This window comes from Callospermophilus lateralis, unplaced genomic scaffold (assembly GCF_048772815.1).
Source record: "Callospermophilus lateralis isolate mCalLat2 unplaced genomic scaffold, mCalLat2.hap1 Scaffold_124, whole genome shotgun sequence".
In the NCBI taxonomy this organism is placed as follows: Eukaryota; Metazoa; Chordata; class Mammalia; order Rodentia; family Sciuridae; genus Callospermophilus; species Callospermophilus lateralis.
In genome coordinates, this window is record NW_027512424.1 from 1,482,720 (window position 1) to 1,501,977 (window position 19,258).

The window sequence follows — 19,258 nt, forward strand, 5'->3', positions numbered from 1 at the left end:
GTGTGACTGCCTCAATTTACTCTAAAATAAGGATTGGAATAGGACCTACTACTACTGTAAGGTACTATTGTTATGAAGATTAAATGAATTGATATGTATAAAACCTTCAGAATAACAACTGGACATAAAGAAAGTGTTCAAGAAATGTTAGCTAATAACTTTCTTCTCTGACAATCGGTTTTGACAGTTGGTTCCCACTAAGTTGAGGACTTTTTCGGACCAGGACCAGATATCTTGTCTTTTGATTTTCATCCACTCCCACACCATGCTAGGGCTTTGTCCAGCATCTGGCAAGAATGGTAGCACAAAATGAAAGTTAAAAATATGCTGTTGAATTAAATGATTTCTTCCCTTATGGATAAAGATAAGAATCTCAAGATCTTAGCCCGAAGACTACTGTCCATCTCTCTGCCCTCACTTGTCCCCGCCTTAAAAAAAGCAGGCCATAGTCTCCAGTTTACACCCTCACTCACAGTTCCATTCACTTTCCCACTTTCCCCTTTCCTAATCAGAGGGATCTTGGGGTGGGGCTTCAAGGAACCTCTAGGAGTTTGAAGGGGAGGGAGCTTGGAACTAGCTGTGACAAGTCATGGGTGGGATTTGGTAGTTCAGAAAAGGAGGTACCAGACCAGGAATGGGGGATGAGAGTGATGGTGAAATGGAGTAGGCTAGTTCAGGATGGACCAGAAATGAGACTGTTGAGGAAAGCCAGAAAGTACCGGTTGGCGGAGTGGCGGGGGATGGGTGGGTGACAAATGGAATCACGCAGAGGGTGGCTTCTGAGGGCACAGAAGCAAAGGCAGGTGATTGGACGAGAAAGAGAGTCCTAGTTGCCATGGCAGCGACTAGAGGAGAAGGTCTTCAGTTGATGAGAAGGTCTCCACTAGAGAAGGACGGGGAGCTCTGGCTCCGTGCGTTCCCCAGTAGAGCCAGTGCATCGACCCCCATATATCCCTTCTGACGTGTCAACCGGGAAAGGCTGAGGCCTTCCTGGGCACCGCCCCTCCGCGCCTTGCTACCCACCCGCCCCCTGAGCCCCGACGCCCGCAGCAGCCTACTCCACAGCGTCACCGGCTCCCCAATGTGACCACAACATGGCTGCAGCAAAAACTAAGATTTAAATGTTGATGAACTGCGTGTTAATATAAACCCATATAAACAGGGGGAAATGCTACAAAGAAATACAGTAAAATGAGAAAAAGGAGATGAGATAATTTTTCCAGTCTTTTATATATATTTTTCCCAGATTTTATGATTTGATCATATGTTCAGAAAATACCTTTTTATTTGGAAGTATAGATTATGTGTTGTCCAAAAATCCATTAAATGTTTTGTTCATTAAGTCTTTTTTTTCTGAGCAGAATTAGTCTATCTCTGTGTATGTGTGTACACATTTGTATAAGCGTATATATATAAGCTTATACATACTTATGTTTGTACTGTAGGTCATTCTGTTTCATAGTTATTTAACATAATTGGAAGAAAATTATTTTAGGTAAATGGACTTTGCATATGAAAAGCCTAACAGTTAAAGAGGACAAAAGCATTGGATATAAATCTTTTCAAATCTGAGTATTCTTTTTCTGATTTCTTAATTATATCAGACATATCATTGTTAAGATAAGTTTCCTCTCCTTGTACAATTGAGTGTAAAATCTCTTAAAAAGTATTCCCTTCTTAAATAGAAGAATCATTTGCCTGGATTCCTGTGAGGAATTTTCACAGTTCAATCTCATTGAACTTTTTCTCAGCTAAAAGAAAAAAGTAAATAGAAGCATAAAGAGAAGGGAAAAACATGAAAACACTTTATATTTCTCTCTTGTTTCTCATTTCAAGAACCCCGGGACCTGTTTCTCTTTTCACTAGGTTATGTGGGATCTGGTTCCTAGTTGTTGCTCCTCAGTTTCAGCATTTGACTTTGGAGCTTTAGTCTCTTCCTTAGATGACTGCTTTTATGACACCTCCCATTTTCCTCTGTTGTCATTTTGAGTAAAAGGTTAGCAAGGCTATGACATTAAAGAAATGCCATTTCTTTCTGTGTTGGAGTTTTCTGAATGCAATTTCCTATTACGAAGATCCCATGGATGATCCATGGACACATCTGAGTATCCCATCACCATTTATAACATTTGAAAGGACAAGTATATGCTAAGTTACAAAGAAATTTAGTGATGTTTTTTAAAAAATTTCTGCTTAGGTTTTATTATCAGGCAGTTTATTGCTGTCTTTAGGAAATGATTGTTTTTGTCCTTTCCAGAATATGTTAATTGTCATTTCTCTTGTTGCTTGTGCATTTTCTTCTAGCAGTCTTCCCTTTCAGATTTCTTGATATATATTTAGTGGTTTGTAGAAATAAGATGATGTAGCCTCTTAGTTTCTAAATTCAGCCAATAGCCAAATTTAAATTGGAGTTCTAAGATGTTTTCTGGTGAGTGAAAGTGGCATATCTTAGTATAAAGATAATGCCTTTCATATTGTTTCCTCAGATTCCTTTTGAATAGTCATTGTTTCTAGACTTTATTCTGGTTATTTAGAATTCTCAAGTAAATGATTTTGAGTACACACACACACACACACACACATACACACACATCTTTACTGTGAAATAAGGTACATATCTTAGTGTTTTTATGTCAGAGCCTATTTATGAAATATCACTACCAATTAAATTTAAAATGCTTGTTAACCTTTACTTATTTTTAATCCTATAAATTTATTATCCTGAACCAGAATGTTATTAAATTCTCACTTGGTTATGATTCTGACTGTTGTTTTAGGAATGCTGTTTCTATTGAGCAGATGTTTGACATCAAATTTAATCTTTTTTCTCTCTTCTAGGTAAAAGATAGAGTATATCAAGGTAAATTTTTAGGTTTCTTAAACTTGTATTGTATTGGTGTTTGATGTGTGTTTAATGTATGTTAGAAGTAGATACAGTGACTTTTAATGTCTATTACTTTTTTACCTCCTGAAAATTTTACTATTCCTAGGTTGCTAGCATGGATAATAGAGTAGATGATGATGGTTCCAACTCTGAGATAGGAGATAAAGAGGAGGAACAAATTGTGGATAGGGAGATGATAAGTTTTAATTTGGGGCAGATTAACTTTGAATATTGATGTAATGCAGATGTATTACATTTGAAGACTATTTCTATGCTAATGATTTAATCATGCATTAAGTAATTGAGTAGATAATTTAAAGAATGGTAATGTGAATCAGTATGCTTTCATTTCTGTTTTTCTTTGCAAAGAATTAAATGATTCCATTTTCTGAAAAGAAAGTGTTTTGAGAAGGGAAGAATATCAAGCTACAACAATTTACTGTATTTCCCATCTGTGAAATAAGCTTAAATTGAAATATCATTTTGGGTGGGAGGGGTACCTGGGATTGAACTCTGGGGCACTCTACTGAGCCACATCCCCAACCCCTATATTTAGAGACCAAGTCTCACTTAGTAGCTTAGTGTCTTGCTATTGCTGAGGCTGGCTTTGAACTTGGGATCCTTGTAGCTCAGTCTCCTGAGCCACTGGGATTACAGGTGTGCACCACCGCGCCCAGCAAAATATCATTGTTCTTATATTTTTCTTAAATTTTAATAATTTTTTGCTAATAAGCATAGATTGCTTTTTAAAAGCATAATAGTTATGCTAAGAAGTATTTCCTCATAGTACCATATAACATGTCTTTGCTTTTAGTAGATTGAGTAATTGAATTTCATTTAGTGATTGTAATAATCTTGTGTATTTCCCCCTTTTAGTCACTGAACAGCAAATTTCCCAAAAGATAATCAATTTCATGAAAGAAAATGAAGAACTGATGAACAAATTTTCAAAGTATGAAGAGAAGGTATAATTATTTTTTTGTTTCTTTCTCCCTTGGTTCTAGCTTGAATCATTTCTACCTGTTTTAATTTAAAAATTGTATTTTAAAATTTTTGTTTCATTATTTCCAAAAATCATCCAAATTCTAAGCAGTCATATGTATTAAGTACTGCTTTCTTCTGGAAAGGGTCACTTGTCTGGAAGTAACTTCTATAATAGCACTATAATTTGTGTATCTTAATTCTGAATGCTTTATTTACATAGATGAAGGAATCAAAGAAACAGGTTCAAGAAACCATGAAACAAAATATGATTCTTTCTGATTAAGCAACTAAATATAAGGTAAAAATCCCTTCTTTGGGGGGAATTACATTCTAAACTCAAAAGTAAATGTAATGAGTGAGTAATCTTGACACCTTTTTCCCCAGGATAAAATAAAGCTTCTTGAAAAAGCTAAAGAATTTCTGGATGAGAGAACTAAAACTCTTCATGTTATGTTAGAATCTGAAAGAGAACAGAAAGCTAAGAATCACGACTGGGTAAGAGTTTTGCTGCTAAGTGTTCCTGTAATTTGGCTTTTGAAATATTTTGTAAAATTGGTTAAGTTGAACTTAGTCTAGCTGTTAACTAAAGTAAGATTAGGAGTCAAGGAAGTTGAACCCACTTCTGTGCCCATTTTGTGGAACTTTTAAGTACTGATACAACAAATTATTTTTATGGGCCTAGGAAATATTTTTATTCTCAACCTTGGATAATTTTCATATTGCTTTGCTCTGCCCTTGGAAACATGCATATCAACTAAAAAACTATTGTCCAATTGAACAGTATTTGTTTACTTTTTACTTGAAAGAGTAATGAATTAATCAATTTTCTGTACTTAAAAATATTTTACTTACATATTTCATTTTCAATTTCTATAAGTTTCTGTAATTACATAAAAGTTGCAAAAGATAGTAGAGAGTGTGTTCTGAAATATCCTACCCCCAAGTAAGCTTGATCACCTAGCTGAGGTAGTATTTATCAGATTTCTCCACTGTAAAAATTCTTTCCAATCCTTTTCATATTATATTCTTTGGAAGTTACCATGCACAGCCCACAGTTAAAGTATGAAGAGTTACGAGCTCAGGATGCAGCTCATGGTAGAGCACTTGCCTAGCATGCATGAGGCCCAGGATTCAATCCCAGGCATTGCAAACAAAGATTGCAGAGATATGTCCACTTTCTTAAGGAGCGAATATCTTTATAAATTTTGGGGAATTCTTCTGTATGTGAGATTAGTCTATTCTCCCTTAAATTTTATCATTTTTTACTTCAAATGAGAAAAATTTAAAAATGATCTTGGGAAATATTTTTCTCTATCACTAGAAAAAAAATTATTAATTTGAACTGTTTATTTGAAACAGTAATTAATTAATTTTCTGTGCTTTAAAACATTTTATTATTGCATTATGATTTTCTATACTTTGACCTTTTTTTTCTGGTTATCTCATAAACAGTAAGGTTGTGGATGCCATGAAATATTTATGACTTCATTTTCCCTCATCTCTTTCAGTTCTTGATTTTTTGCTTAGTCCAAAGCTGGATCCCCTGCATTTACCTGAAATGTAATGGGATGGCTTGACAAATATTTTATTGTGTTTATCTTTTTTAGTATATATATGTGTGTACACACACACACACACACACATATCACTATTTCTACTGAAATCCTAATGCATATTTTGTGTTCTGTTTTCACCTGGCAGATAATGGAAAATAAGAAATCTATAGAGAAGCTTAAAGATGTCATTTCAGTGAACACTTCTGAACTTTCAGAGGTAAAGCTGCCAACTCTTGCTAACGGGATATTAATACTACATCTTAGTTTTGTTGCGGACCAAAAATTTGAAGTGTGCTAAAATGTGCAAAAAATGAGAACTATATGATGTGTGGTTTGGGAAAGTATAACTTTGTTTTTTCTTTGGAATTAATTCACTAACTGTAGTGTTTTGCATTAGCTTCAAATTGTCCTTAATGAAGCTAAGCTTCATGAAGAGAAGGTGAAGTTGGAATGCTGTCAGCTTCAGAAAGAAAATACCGTGCTTAAGAAGACGAAAGAGCAGGTAAAAAAAATTTGATGTCATACATAATGTAAACTAGAGAAGTGAATATCATTATCTTGTATCTTTCTTGGATCTGTTTCTGAGGTAAGGAATATTCATGTAGGACCTTTTCTAGATATGCAAAGTTTAAACATGCTCCCTAAATTGAGTGCATCTATATGTTCTCCATCTGTTTTGGATCTTTGGATTATTGCTTTTCTTATCAAATGTCAATCAGTTATTAACTTGCATAGCCTCAAAGAAACTTTTAAACCAGAAAATTAAGTATTTTATGATCCTCTTTTGAGTAGTTACTGATTCACCGGCCAAGGGAAGATTACATGATAAGGAGTCGAAATTTAGGAGACAGTCATATGTGCCCAGCCATTCCTGCTGGAGGTAAATTATTTGAATTGGCAGCAATTTTCTGGGGAATGCAATAAACAGGGTCAACTTCCTGAGAGCTCTGATGTTCTTACTCCAGCTGTGAGAGTTGGGGCCACTCTGCCCTCTTCCTTAACCAAGGTCTCAACCCCCTCGATTGAGGCAGGCCACCAAGGAGTATGGTTCTCTATTTCTTTGTCTAAGTCTTGTAGTCCTGATGTATCCAGTGCAGAAACCCCTCCCTAACCCATAGGAATTCATGTGTTTTGACTTTTCAGTTGCAGCAGGAAGTCAAAGACTGGAGTACATCACACGCTGAGCTCAGTGAACAAATCAAATCATTTGAGAAGACCCAGAAAGATTTACTTGTAGCTCTTAATCACAAAGATGATACTATTAATGTAAATTTATACTCCAAATACATGTTTCATCTCATGAATTCTCCTGAAATCTTCTGAATTAAAATCGAGAGTCTTCCAACCTTTTGCTTCTTTTCTAGGCTTTGACTAATTATATCACACAGTTGAATCGGTTACAATGTGAATCTGAATCTGAGGATCAAAATAGAGAAGATGAGTCAGATGAATTAACCAACGGAGAGGTAGCAGGTAAGATCAGTCTCAGGGAGGTTGAATCCTTTTTTTGCTTTCCTGTCTTTAATTAAGTATTTATACAGATGCCACTTTTCAGCTGGCTGATTTTCTTCTTAAGCTTCAGGGTTGTAGACACATATCACTGGATCTATAGATATGTCTGTTGCATTGGCAGAGGTGGGTTGCTGGGGTATAATGTAGCAATAGGCATGTGAAGAACACTGACTTTTTCTATCCCATTGAAAACTAGTAGGTACACTGCAGCTACAATAGTCAGATCCTATACCTCTAAGTATTGAACATTGTACAGTAAGAGAAATTTGTTTCTTAACTTATGCAGATGATAGTTGATTTTGATACTCATCATCTCTATGGCTCTGTGGTTTTAAGGTCCACAGTCAGTCTTAAAAGTCCGGAGGTAGTTGGAACCATAAACTAAGGCTGTGAGAACAGAGGCTAGAGACTATCAGAAAGCTAGAGAGAGGGAGTGTAACAGTGTTTACTGATGAGGAAAATATTTCCAGATGTTTTCTCCCAAGTTGGATATTGCTTACATAGCAAGTATTTCAAACCACACCTGGTAGTAGATTCAGGGAGAAAACAGAGGATTCAATCTTTCTAAATAAGACACTTACTTGCCCATGTGAAGATAGATCTGAGAGAGAAGAAAAGCTTTTATCTTACAAGAATAGCATAGATAACATTTTAGTTGTACAAACTAGAAATTCACCTTTTTTTGTTTTGTTTTTAAGACAGACACAGTACTTTTATTTATTTTTATGCTGAGGATCAAACTCAGTGCCTCACACATACTAGGTGAGCACTCTACCACTGAGCCACAACCCCAGCCTGAAATTCACCTCTCTCTCTTTTTTTTTTTTAAATCTAAGCTTGCAATTCTCTTAAAAGTCATTAGTCTAATCAGTTTAGTTATTTAATTGATTTTTTTTTCTTCTGGTGTTTGAACACTATCATTATTTTGTTGGGGGAAGTTAGGAGAATATAGAGTTAAAAGTAAGGAAAGAAAAAGCTAAAGTCTTTTGTTTTTTAGGTGATCGAAATGAGAAGATCAAAGATCAAATTAACCAGATGATTGATGTCTCTCAGGTATAGTTCTTTGTAAGAGTCCCATAGTGCCTGTGAATTCTTCCTGTGCCTCACTTTTAAGAATACCTCTCTTTTCTGCAATTTTTAGACACAAACTACAATATCAGTAGTTGAAGAGGATCTAAAACTTTTACAACCTAAGCTAAGAGCCTCGATGTCCACAAAATGTAATCTAGAAGGTGGGTTCTTCTTGAGAAGAAATTGCCATGTTGGAAAGACTTAAAATTTTATTGGAAAGATAAAGAATGGCTTCTTGCTTTCATGCTTCTTACTTTTCTTGGCACTACTCCTTCAAACAAGTTCTTAAGTCCTTGTACACATATAGAGATAAGCTGTTTTATCCTTTACAGACCAAATAAAGAAATTAGAAGGTGACTGCAATTCACTACAGTCTTCTAAAGTTGGACTGGAAGAAGAATGCAAAACTCTAAGGCAGAAAGTGGAGATTTTAAATGAACTCTACCAGAAAGATGAGATGGCACTACAAAAGTAAGATTTTCATTGTTTGTTATTGTTATCACTGTGTGAACTAATAGATAATTTTATCTTTTCTTAAGATTATTTACAATTTCTTCTAGTTTTAATAAGTAGAGATTTGTCTTTTTTCCTTTGTGTTTTGTTTCCTATAAGTTGCATTTTTCTTTCCACCATCAGTCTTAAGAGTCCTGATGTAGTTGGAACCATAAACTAAGGCTGTGAGGACATCGTAATCAATTGTCAAATTCATATGAAGGCAGGAAGTGGTAAAATGGTATTAACAGTCACTAATGTGGAAATACCTCTCAAAGTTCTAGACCCTTTCTATGATCCCCCTATTTATTTTAAGTACCTTTCATTGTGATCAGTTATGTAATTCTAATGTTTTGAACTTATATCTCTAACTCTGGATCTTTAAAAATACTGAGTGATTTGGAATGACATGTTTTAGTAGAATAAAAACTTCAAAAAGGAATAATATTTACTTATTGATGGTACAAGTTTTGGACTTGAATATCTCAGATGTTCACACAAAATGGAACTGTGGCAAGGACCTTAGGAGTTATGATTACAGAAGTACTTGTTTGTAGTATATATTTATATATTAATCTTCTTAGTGTGGAGCTAGTCATTTTTTGTAAAGCAAAGACTTACCTTCTTGCAGACCTAACTATTTTTAGGTATTTTGACTTCTGTTGCCTAATTAATGCATTAAATATTGAAACCTTTCCATTAACTTTTCTGAAATTCTGTGATCTCCAAGCGACCTTTTTAGAATCTCAAATTTTTGTTCAGGCCAGTTCTAAATTCCTGGCCTGTTTCAAAGAAGCATTTCTCATTTTATCACTTTTTTTAAAAAGAACACTTGTTTTCTCTGTCCCTACTAGTAATCTGAATGACCTAAATGGCAATTAATTTTCTTTGTAATGCAATTAAATTGTAGCACTATTTTTTTCAACTCCTCCAAAATTCATTCAGTCATCATCTTTGGTTTGTACTTTTTTTACTCATCCCTAGGTACTATGTTAGTTCATGCCTGTGTCATCTTTTCTGTTTCTAACCTAGATCATCTGTCTTCATTCTCCATTTTTTATATTTGTATATAACTTTTTTCAAATTCTTAGTAGTTTTCTCTATACCCGCTTGAGTGGACTTTCTAAAATATAAGTCTGTCCATGTCAATATGTGCCTGTGGTTTATGAAGAATTTGCTTTCTATTTGATGACCTGTTCTTTTTTTCTTCCTTGTATCTTTTTAATAGTTTAAATATTTTTAATTATTTTCCTCATCCCCTGTATAAGCTCGTTGTAATCATAAATTATAATGGAATTATAATTATATAATTATAATTTTATTCATCTTCTCATAATTTAAAGGCCATGGTATATATTCTGGATTTAATAAAAACCTGACATAGATTAATATGTTTATTATTTTCTTTTTATGGGCTTTAAGTAGCTCCTGAATCAGATAACTGTTGTGGCATTGTATGTTAGTACTTCATATACTGTGAACTCCACAAGACATTCATTCAATTTATACACATATTTAAAGTTTCTGTAGTTCTGCATTCTACACTGTTGGTTTCTTATTTGAAATTATTTTCATTCTATTTGAACATTGTCCTTTAATGATAGATTTGATTAGTGTATCAAAGGTAGTACAAGGATAAACAGAGAATAGTATTTTATCCACTAAATATTGCTACCTGTATAATCTGTATTAGGTTGACATGAACTTCATGATTAGAGTTAAAACCAGTTTCCATTTTTAAAGGATCTTTCTTTTGGCTACTGAATTTTGACTGTTACTTAGTTTTAGCAATTTAAAAATATTCAATTAATTTTTCTTTAAGGAGTCCATTATCATTGTTGTTTGGTCTTATCCCTCCCCTAGTTTCTGTAGTCCTTTCTCTGTTTTTATAACAGTTGTATTGGGAAGTGCCTAGGTGTAGTTTTCCCCACCCCACCCACTTTTCCTCTTGCAGTTATGTTGCTTGGGACCATTAAACACTTCTTGAATTTTCGAGTCTTTTTCTAAATGTTGATTTTACCTCATTCTCTCTGCTGATTATAATAATGCATATTAGAATTTGATTTCCCCTGCCTCCTACATTCTGGATTTACTTCTTCTGGATATTTTTTTCTGACCTGTCTTAAAAGCGCTAGGATTTATTTTACTTCCCAAATCTGCTGCTAAAATCATTCATTGAGTTTAGGATTTTAAAAAATTCAGGGTTTAAAATATTATTTTAGTTGTAGATAGACACAATATTTTATTTTTTATAGGATTTTTTTTAAGAGAGAGAGAAAGAGAATTTAAGTTTATTTTTTAGTTTTTGGCAGACACCACATCTTTGTTTGCATGGGGTGCTGAGGATTGAACCTGGGCCGCACGCATGCCAGGCGAGCATGCTACCGCTTGAGCCACATCCCCAGCTCGACACAATATTTTATTTATTTTATGTGGTGTTGTGGACTGATCCCAGTGCCCCACACATCTGGGGCTCGTGCTTCACCACTGAGCCACAACCCCAGTCCTATTTCAGTACTACAGCTCAAACCCAGGACCTTGAGCCATGTGCTCTACTATTGAGCTACCTCCCCAGACTCCTTGCTCTTTCTCATAAGGGAATAGGGTCTTAGTGCTTTCCAAGCTATCTTTAATCTCATAATTCTGCCTCTGCCTCCTGAGTATCTTTGACTGTAGGTAGGTCACCACACCCAACTATTTCTTGGTTTTATAGTTTCTAATCCTTTGACAAAATTCGTGATCTTTTTTTTTTCCTCTTTTGTGGTGCTGGTGTTTGAACCCAGAGCCTTGTGCGTGCAAGGCAGCACTTTACCAACTAAACTATATTCCCAGCCCTGAAATTCATAATCTTGACTTTACTTTTTTGACTATATAAAGCACAGTGATTTTAAAACATGTGCGGATAACCCCATTCGGTGGTTTCCTTTTCTGTGGGATTTTTTCTCACAGAATTTTGTCTTATGGAGTGCCTGGTCAGTTTTGATTGGCCAACATTGTTGTGATAATTATAGATGAAATTTGAGGACTAAGATGAAGTTATCTTCTTATAGAAAAGTGTTGAGGTTACTTGAGTAAGATTGTCACTTTAAACTTAGTCAGCAGTTAAGATAATTCAAAAATGACTTGTCTTTTCAATGTTTCAGTATTGTTCCTTTTGGATTTTTTGCCTGTTCATCACTTAAGTGTGCAGTACTTTCTAATCTAAACTCAAAGACTAGGGCTTTTATTTAGGGTCCCTTTATTGGTAGCCTCTTTTTTCCTCTAAGCCCAGGAATTTAATGAAGGCTTGGTTCAGACTCATATCTTTGTGTTATCTTTAATAGGAGAAAAGTACCTTAAAGTGCCAGCCTTACTTGTAATTCTGAGATTCCTTTTTCTAATGGATCTTGGCCACATACATATATCTTCACTGACTTTTTAGCTTGGATCCCTTCAAACACAATTTTATATTCTTATAAAGATGTTTTGATTGTTGTTAGTGCTCTCAGACTAACTCTTTGATAATTGGAAACAAAATTCTCTCTGTCCTTCAAGATTCAGTTTTCTCCATATTCCTTCTTTAGCCAGTGGGGAAAATTATTATATTCCTTTAGGCATCATTTATACCTGAAACAGTGAGCTCTTTTATTCTTTAGCATCTTACAAGGTAACTAGTATATTATAGCCACTCATGAAATACTTGCTGAAGAATTAAATTAGAAGCTATATAAGAATATATAATCCCCTTTTTTTATTTGGTATCAGTAATCCTTTTTACTGCAGTTACTTCTGATTTATGGAAGATTAAGTTTCAAGTTAATTATCTTTTGAATTGGAACTATGGCTAAAGTAGTACAAGGATAGCAGGAAATAGTATTTTTTAAATCATTAATTGTGGCTACCTTTGTGTCAGTAGATGAACATCTTGAGTTTTATGATCAGAGTTAAAACTTGTCAGTAGATAATACTCTGATAGTGGGTCAGTTTGGCTTCTTTTTCTGGTTGATAGACATTATCAAAACTCAGATTTGTCTTTTTGCTTAATTTACATTTCTTTTGAAATAGATATCTAAAGTGTGAAAAATGTTCTGTGGTTAATTGCATAGCTAAAAGACATATTCTAGAAGATTTTTTCTTTGACTATATCTTTATTATGGTACCAGTCTTGGATTGAGAAAAGAGTTCCTCCATGACAAAGATATACTTAGTGTCCTACCCATGGCAGAAACGAGAAAAGAATTATCCCCTGCTTTATCCTAATATGTTTAATTATGTTAGGTTGATCAGTCCTGATCATCCACATTGAAGTAAAGTGAGTTTTTATTATCTTACACACAGGAGACTTGCCCTTGGGGCACATGTTGTTTTCACATTTATTTTATTTACTGGTAAGTAGAGAATTAAGAGGAGAAGTTAGAAAATGTAAGTGATTTGCCAGAGTTTGATTTATGAAATTGCAGGTTTGAATTCCTATTTTATGTGCCTAAGCATTTTATAGAATTGTGGGAAGTGATATTCACAAAGAGAAACTTTTGATTTGATAACTGGCTTTATTTTAGGAAACTGAGTCAAGAAGAATGTGAGAGACTAGAAAAAGAGCAGCAGCTGTCAGCTGCAGATGAAAAGGTGGTTTCCGCTGTACAGGAAATTAAAAATTACAAGTGAGTTCAGTTTCTAAAGGAGGGTGTCAATGTCTAATGAATTAGTGTTAGCTTTCTTTTTAATCATTTTTTTACATTATGTAGATAGAAGAAAATAGCATGGAAGTATAAATAACAAGAGAATATGAACACATTCAATTCACACAGGAAAAAAAATAAATTTCAACTTAACAAATGAAAAATGTTAACAAAAATTTACTTGTACCCAATGGGCAAGACCATAGGGAACTTGGTCAATGCAAACAGTTCTGGGGGTTTTGTATGTTGTAGTAATTCTTTAAGAAATCAGTTTGCTGTGTGTTATATCAAGACCCACAAAAGTGTGGCATTTGATAGACCTTGGAAATCTTCTATGGATATAATTTGAAAAAAAGAAAAAAAGTTTTAAGGAGGAAGATATTTCTAGCAGAATTACTTGAGAACACACTGATGAATAGTTAAGGAAATTATAATTTATCAATTCAGAATCTCTAGCAATTAAATGATAAAAAAGTTATTAGTATTAGGTTTTTATTTTATTTATTTATTTATTTATTTATGGTGCTTTACTACTAAGTTACATCCTTAGACCTTTTTTTTTTTTTTTTTTACTTTGAGACAGGGTCTCAGTTGCATAGGTTCCCACTTAATTGCTGAGACTGACCTCTAACTTGTGATCCTGCTGTCTCAGCTTCCCAATCATTGGGATTATTGGCATGTGGCATTGCACCTGGCCTGTAGTATTAGTTTTGATCACACTGGATTCATATAACTATGAAATGTTTTTCTTATGTATGATAAAAGTCTTTAAAAGTATAGCTGATGGAATAAAGGGAAAATGGTCAGAATGTTCCAAATTTTATTCAATTGTTGTAATTCTTAGGCGGAGAATTGAAGAGATGGAAGAAGAATTACAGAAAACCAAGCGCTCATTTAAAAACCAGGTAGTAATTAATACTGTCCTGTAGTTGCAGAATTCTTTGATATCTAATACAGACAATTATAGGCTATTATAATGAGTCCCTAAAAACATTTTTTTAATGTGTTGTCTTTTTCAGATTGCAATGCATGAGAAGAAAGCTCATGATAATTGGGTAAGATTTTTTCCCCCTTTTCTTTATTTTTTGCATAGCCTACCGCAACTGAATTTGAATATTTTCTCTTTAATAGCTCAAAGCTCGTTCTGCAGAAAGAGCCATAGCTGAAGAGAAAAGGGAAGCTGCTAATTTGAGACAGAAGTATGTAATTTTTATATCTTACTGTATGTTTTATAGTGTTTTAAGGTTATGCTAGATATTATCTATGATTGCTGTTTCATAATTCAGCCCATTCTTTCTCAATATTCAAGACTACTGGAAATGACCCAAAAGATGGCAATGCGGCAATATGAACCTGTGATTGTAAAACCAATGCCGGGGAGACCAAATTTACAAAATCCTCCTGGGAGAGGTAGGGGGCACTTTGTAAAAGGAGCTATTTTATTTCTTGGTGCAGAATGTATGTAAATTACTTTTTATTTCTGTGTGTAATGGTTATGAAATAATCTGAATGATTTGCTAAAGCGGGAGGTGTCGGGGTTGGTGTCAGGGAGAAGGCTGCCTTAAAGTAGTAACACGGCATTGTTATCTTTAGGTCCACTGAGCCATAATGGCTCTTTTGGTCCATCCCCCATGAGTGGTGGAGAATGTTCCCCTCCACTGACAGCAGAGCCAGCTGGGAGACCTCCTTCTGCTACTCTTAATCAAAGAGATATGCCTAGAAATGGATTTGGTGAGCATTCACATGTTGCTTTATAGTAAACTGCTTCAAGGTTTTGGTTTTTTTTTCCCTTTTGAATATTCTAATGAAAACATAGAATTTGGGCCTGTACAATATATAGAAGATGATTTCTTACTTTATCTTAGTGAATGTTTTCTGTAAAATCTGTTCTAGAATAGAAAACATTTTTTTTTTCCTGGAGGTCCCTGTATTCTTTTTTTCTTTTAAATTTTACACTGTGAAGTGTAAACCTTTATCTTTAAATTAAATCTCTATGGTGTTCCTTTCCCAAATATTATAAAAGTAGCCTTAAACTTTATGTGGCATACATATTTCCAATATGAAATACTGAGTCTTATTTCAAATTCTAAATAGGACTGTAGTCTTGGTAAGATTGGAAGTCAGGTTATACAGACTAAAGAAAAGCCAACTACACATACTTCAAGTCTATAGCTTAAAGTTTAGGACCAGTACGTATTAATTTGCTGTTCTATCAACCCAAGGCAGTTCTTTATTTTACTTAAGTCTCTTCATAAATTGTGATTTACGTATTGGGCAACCCATTTTTTAAAAAAAATATTTTTAATTGTAGATGGTGTGGTGCTGAGAATCAAACCCAGTGCCTCACGCATGCTAGGCAAACACTCTACAACTGAGCTATGACACCAACCCCTGGGCAACCCATTTTTAATGTTGCTTTCTAGTTATTTTTGAACCCTGACCTGTCCACCAGTGGTTTATTTCTTCTGAAAAATACATACAAGGGCTCTGATCTTTCTTTCCCAAGGGTCAATGGATGGACCTTTACCTCGTACTCAATGGTCTTCTGAGGCATCTGGGAAACCCGTTGCCTCTGGTAAAGAGACCAAGTAATTTCAAAGAATCTGTAATTGTGGATGCAGGATTTTTATTCTTTTCATGTTAGAATAAGTCTGAATCCATTCTTTGATCTCTAACAGACCCAGGATGTGGTCCAGCTCACATGAACAGCAGCTCCAGAAGTTCTTCTCCAGCTAAGGTGACGGATGAAGGCAAGGTAAGTTCTCTAGTTACTGTGAATCACGTGGTCGTGCAGGAAAATGTAGCTTTCCTACAGTACTTGCTCTTTGCTTTATCCTTCTTTGTGTTCTATTTGTATTATCCCATTTGTTTTTTAAAAAGCAAACTGTTCCCCAAGAACCTGAGACCCCCTCAGTTTCTACCATTACTTCTTTGACTGAGCATCCAGTTGAAGTAAGTACTTAGAGGTTGAGAACTCAATTGGGTTTTATTCTGTGCATTTCTGGGAAGGATATTCAGAGCATGACACTGATCTTGTTTGCTTTAAACTGCATGCAATATTGAGCTTACTTTTCTCCTTAACTTGGAAATATGGCTTAAGTGTGTACAACTATAATGAACTACAGAATGTGAAAAGTTATCACTCTAACTTTATATGGTGTTTTGTGTTGAATGTTCTAAGGCAAAGTAAATTCATTATGAATTATATAATTCATCATTTTTATTTTTGTTTGGAAGAATGCTATTTAAGAATTCCTCCATTTGTGCAAACCCTATTTTGAGTGATTTGAATTAGATTGGTATCAGATTTTCTGAAAGTGAAATACTGTTTCAGTGCAACAATGATAATCTGAAATGACCTCTTGAGCCAGTCCCAAGCAATAGTCTCATTTGTTCACATAAGTGCATTCTCTTGTAACTGTGTTGCTATTATATCTGGTAGGTCTTCTGCAGCTCTATAATAAAATAAATTTTTAATTGTTTAGTTTCAAACTCACTACTCATAGGAAATGATAAATCAATATCTCAAATGGTGTACAGTAAATGAAAGTAAATATTAAAGCCTTGTCTTCCTAATTTGTGTATATAGCATTGTGTTGGAAAATACTTCTCAAGTTCCAGTGTATACATATTCCAGGAATATACATCTCTGGAGCAATCTAAGGGCAGCTTAGATAAGACCCCCAAACCCCTTTGTAGTAGAAGATTTAAAAGAGAGCTAAGACCCGTTGTTAGAGAGGAGTAGAGGTGGGAAAAGCATGCCTTGGAGGCAAACCTAGGATTGAGATCCTTTAATATGCAGTGTGGCCTTCAACAAATTATGATAATCCATTTGCTTTTGTTCCCTCTTATTTCAAACAAGACAGTCTACTTAAAGATCTCAGAGGTTGATAATATATGAAAGACTTACTGAAGATACTCTGAATAAGTAGCTATTATTACATGGGTAGAGAATGGATTTTTCATTTTATTCTGTTCTTTCTTAATATGGAAGTAATGAGCTATTGTGATGAAAGGGAAGTGATGGGGAGGGGGGGAACTCCCTTTGAAATAGGTTGTAGTGAATACAGCATGACATACTGGTCAGAAATCACCTCTGTTAATAACCTCTGCCAGTCCTCTTGCCTTTCCCTTTCCTGTGCAGATATAATCAGTAACAAACTGCTCCCTCTTGTGGAATCCTTCTAACTTCTGTAAGCTGTCAGTGGGAATACACAAGAGGGGTGGGTAGAGTTTTTTTGCACTGATGGTCTTCTCTGGACAGGTGCCTGTTTTGGGTTTTAGCTTTTATCAGTGTTGGTACTTTGTCTTAATACATAGGAATTTTAAAACTTTTAACTGCTTTCAAATCTTAAATTGCAGGTTAATATGGCTTTGAAAGGGCCCCCTCCTTTCTCAGGGGTACCCTTCATGGGCCCCCCTATGGGACCCCCGATGGGACGGCCTCCACCACCTCCCTTTTGGTATGGACCGCCATTTCAGCTCGGTGGGCCTTTTGGGCCCCGGCCAATTCCTCCACCATTTGGTATGATGATCTGAACAGTAGTGATTGACTTATAAATCACATTCATCTTTCATTTCTATTGCTTGCTAAAACAGTTGGTTGCTATCTCAGGTCTTAACAATGAAAGGATACAGCTGAGTACATTTTAACTTTTCCTCCAGTTTTCTGGGACATATGGGACACTACATAATCTTATACTGAGATAGGCAATAGCTATCTCATAGACAAGGATAAGGGGCTATATAGAGAAAAGCCAGAAATATTACTTCTGCAGATGTTTGTTGAAAATATGTTGATATGCACTGCAATAGATGGAAAGGTGGATGAGACACATGCCATAACTTAAAATTTTGTCACAGATATGAAAATCCTATAACATAAAGTTTGTAATCACCCATAATGGAAGCATAAGCAGTAGGTTATAGAATATAGAAAAGGAAAAGTCAAACCCTCCTTACCCTGAGAAAAGTCAGAGGGAAGTGTTAAAGAGGAGGATTTAACAGTGACCTAATAAATGTTGCTGATTTAGTTAGGTGGCTGTGGAAGGCCTTTTCCAAGAGGGCATGCACCTTGATTCTGATGGCATGTGTAAAGTCCATGCTGAAATACTTCATGAATTTTTAATGGATACAGTAATAAATAGTGGGATTTACTTTTATCAAAATTTCTTTGATGTAGTAAAGTTCTTATTTCATAATCTATCATCTTGTCATGGTAATATAGTACTTCCAAATATAAATGGAGCTCTTGTGAGATAGAAATAATTCTGCAATTATATAGTAGGGAAAGAAAAAAGATAAGCCTGGAGCTAGGTAGAGCCATGTTTAAATCCTTAATATGTTGCTTCATGGCTGGTTGGCCAGGCTATAACCTAAACTTGTTCCATTTCAGTTTGCCTCATCTGGCAAGTCAGGATGTTCACCAGTTGATGTTCTAGGCTTGGGAGAAATTAAAGACTATATTAACATACTTGAAATCACCCAAGTTCAGAAATTTCTGGGTATTTACATAACTTCCTTTTTATTTTCCAGGTCCTGGTATGCGTCCACCAATAGGCTTCAGAGACTATGCACCAGGTGTTCCACCTGGACAACGCGATTTGCCTTTTGACCCTCGTGATTTTTTTCCAGGACCTGCACCATTTAGACCTTTAGGCTCATTTGGCCCAAGAGAGTACTTCATTCCTGGTGCCCCATTACCACCTCCAACTCATGGTCCCCAAGACTATGGGCCACCACCTGCTACAAAAGACTTAATGTCTTCAGGCTTTAAAGATAAACCTCCACCTACACCCGATTCTCAGAGTAGTGAGGGCTGTTCACAGGCCTTAAAACAGGGCCCATAAAATAACCTCTGACACTTAGTCAGAAAGTGGACTATTAACTATTCATTTTGTTGAAGGATTATTGGCTTCAAAATATAAAAGTTTACTTTAAATGGTTTATGTTTTTAGAATGAAGCTGCCTTGGCGCAGTATACATTTGGAGCCAAAATATTTTCCCCCTAAATATCCCCCACTTAAACTAGAGTATCCTTCCAACTTTAAAATGTGCAATAAGGAATACCTTTGTTTTAGTTAATGTAGCATATACAATTG

General features: G+C 35.1%; 1 protein-coding gene across 1 annotated transcript in view; it reads left to right on the forward strand.

Moving 5' to 3' along the window:
- Window positions 1-19,006, forward strand: part of LOC143640151 (transport and Golgi organization protein 1 homolog) — a 33,050-nt gene extending 14,044 nt beyond the window's left edge. Inside the window, exons 3-17 of the mRNA XM_077108055.1 lie at window positions 5,822-5,926; window positions 6,789-6,897; window positions 7,934-7,989; window positions 8,078-8,168; window positions 8,340-8,478; window positions 13,038-13,139; window positions 14,002-14,062; window positions 14,177-14,212; window positions 14,289-14,356; window positions 14,467-14,567; window positions 14,751-14,888; window positions 15,664-15,732; window positions 15,836-15,912; window positions 17,520-17,682; window positions 18,693-19,006. Of these exons, the coding sequence (XP_076964170.1) occupies window positions 5,822-5,926; window positions 6,789-6,897; window positions 7,934-7,989; window positions 8,078-8,168; window positions 8,340-8,478; window positions 13,038-13,139; window positions 14,002-14,062; window positions 14,177-14,212; window positions 14,289-14,356; window positions 14,467-14,567; window positions 14,751-14,888; window positions 15,664-15,732; window positions 15,836-15,912; window positions 17,520-17,682; window positions 18,693-19,006 (1,629 nt within the window). The remainder of the gene's footprint in view (window positions 1-5,821; window positions 5,927-6,788; window positions 6,898-7,933; window positions 7,990-8,077; window positions 8,169-8,339; window positions 8,479-13,037; window positions 13,140-14,001; window positions 14,063-14,176; window positions 14,213-14,288; window positions 14,357-14,466; window positions 14,568-14,750; window positions 14,889-15,663; window positions 15,733-15,835; window positions 15,913-17,519; window positions 17,683-18,692) is intronic.
- Window positions 19,007-19,258: the final 252 nt, after the last annotated feature.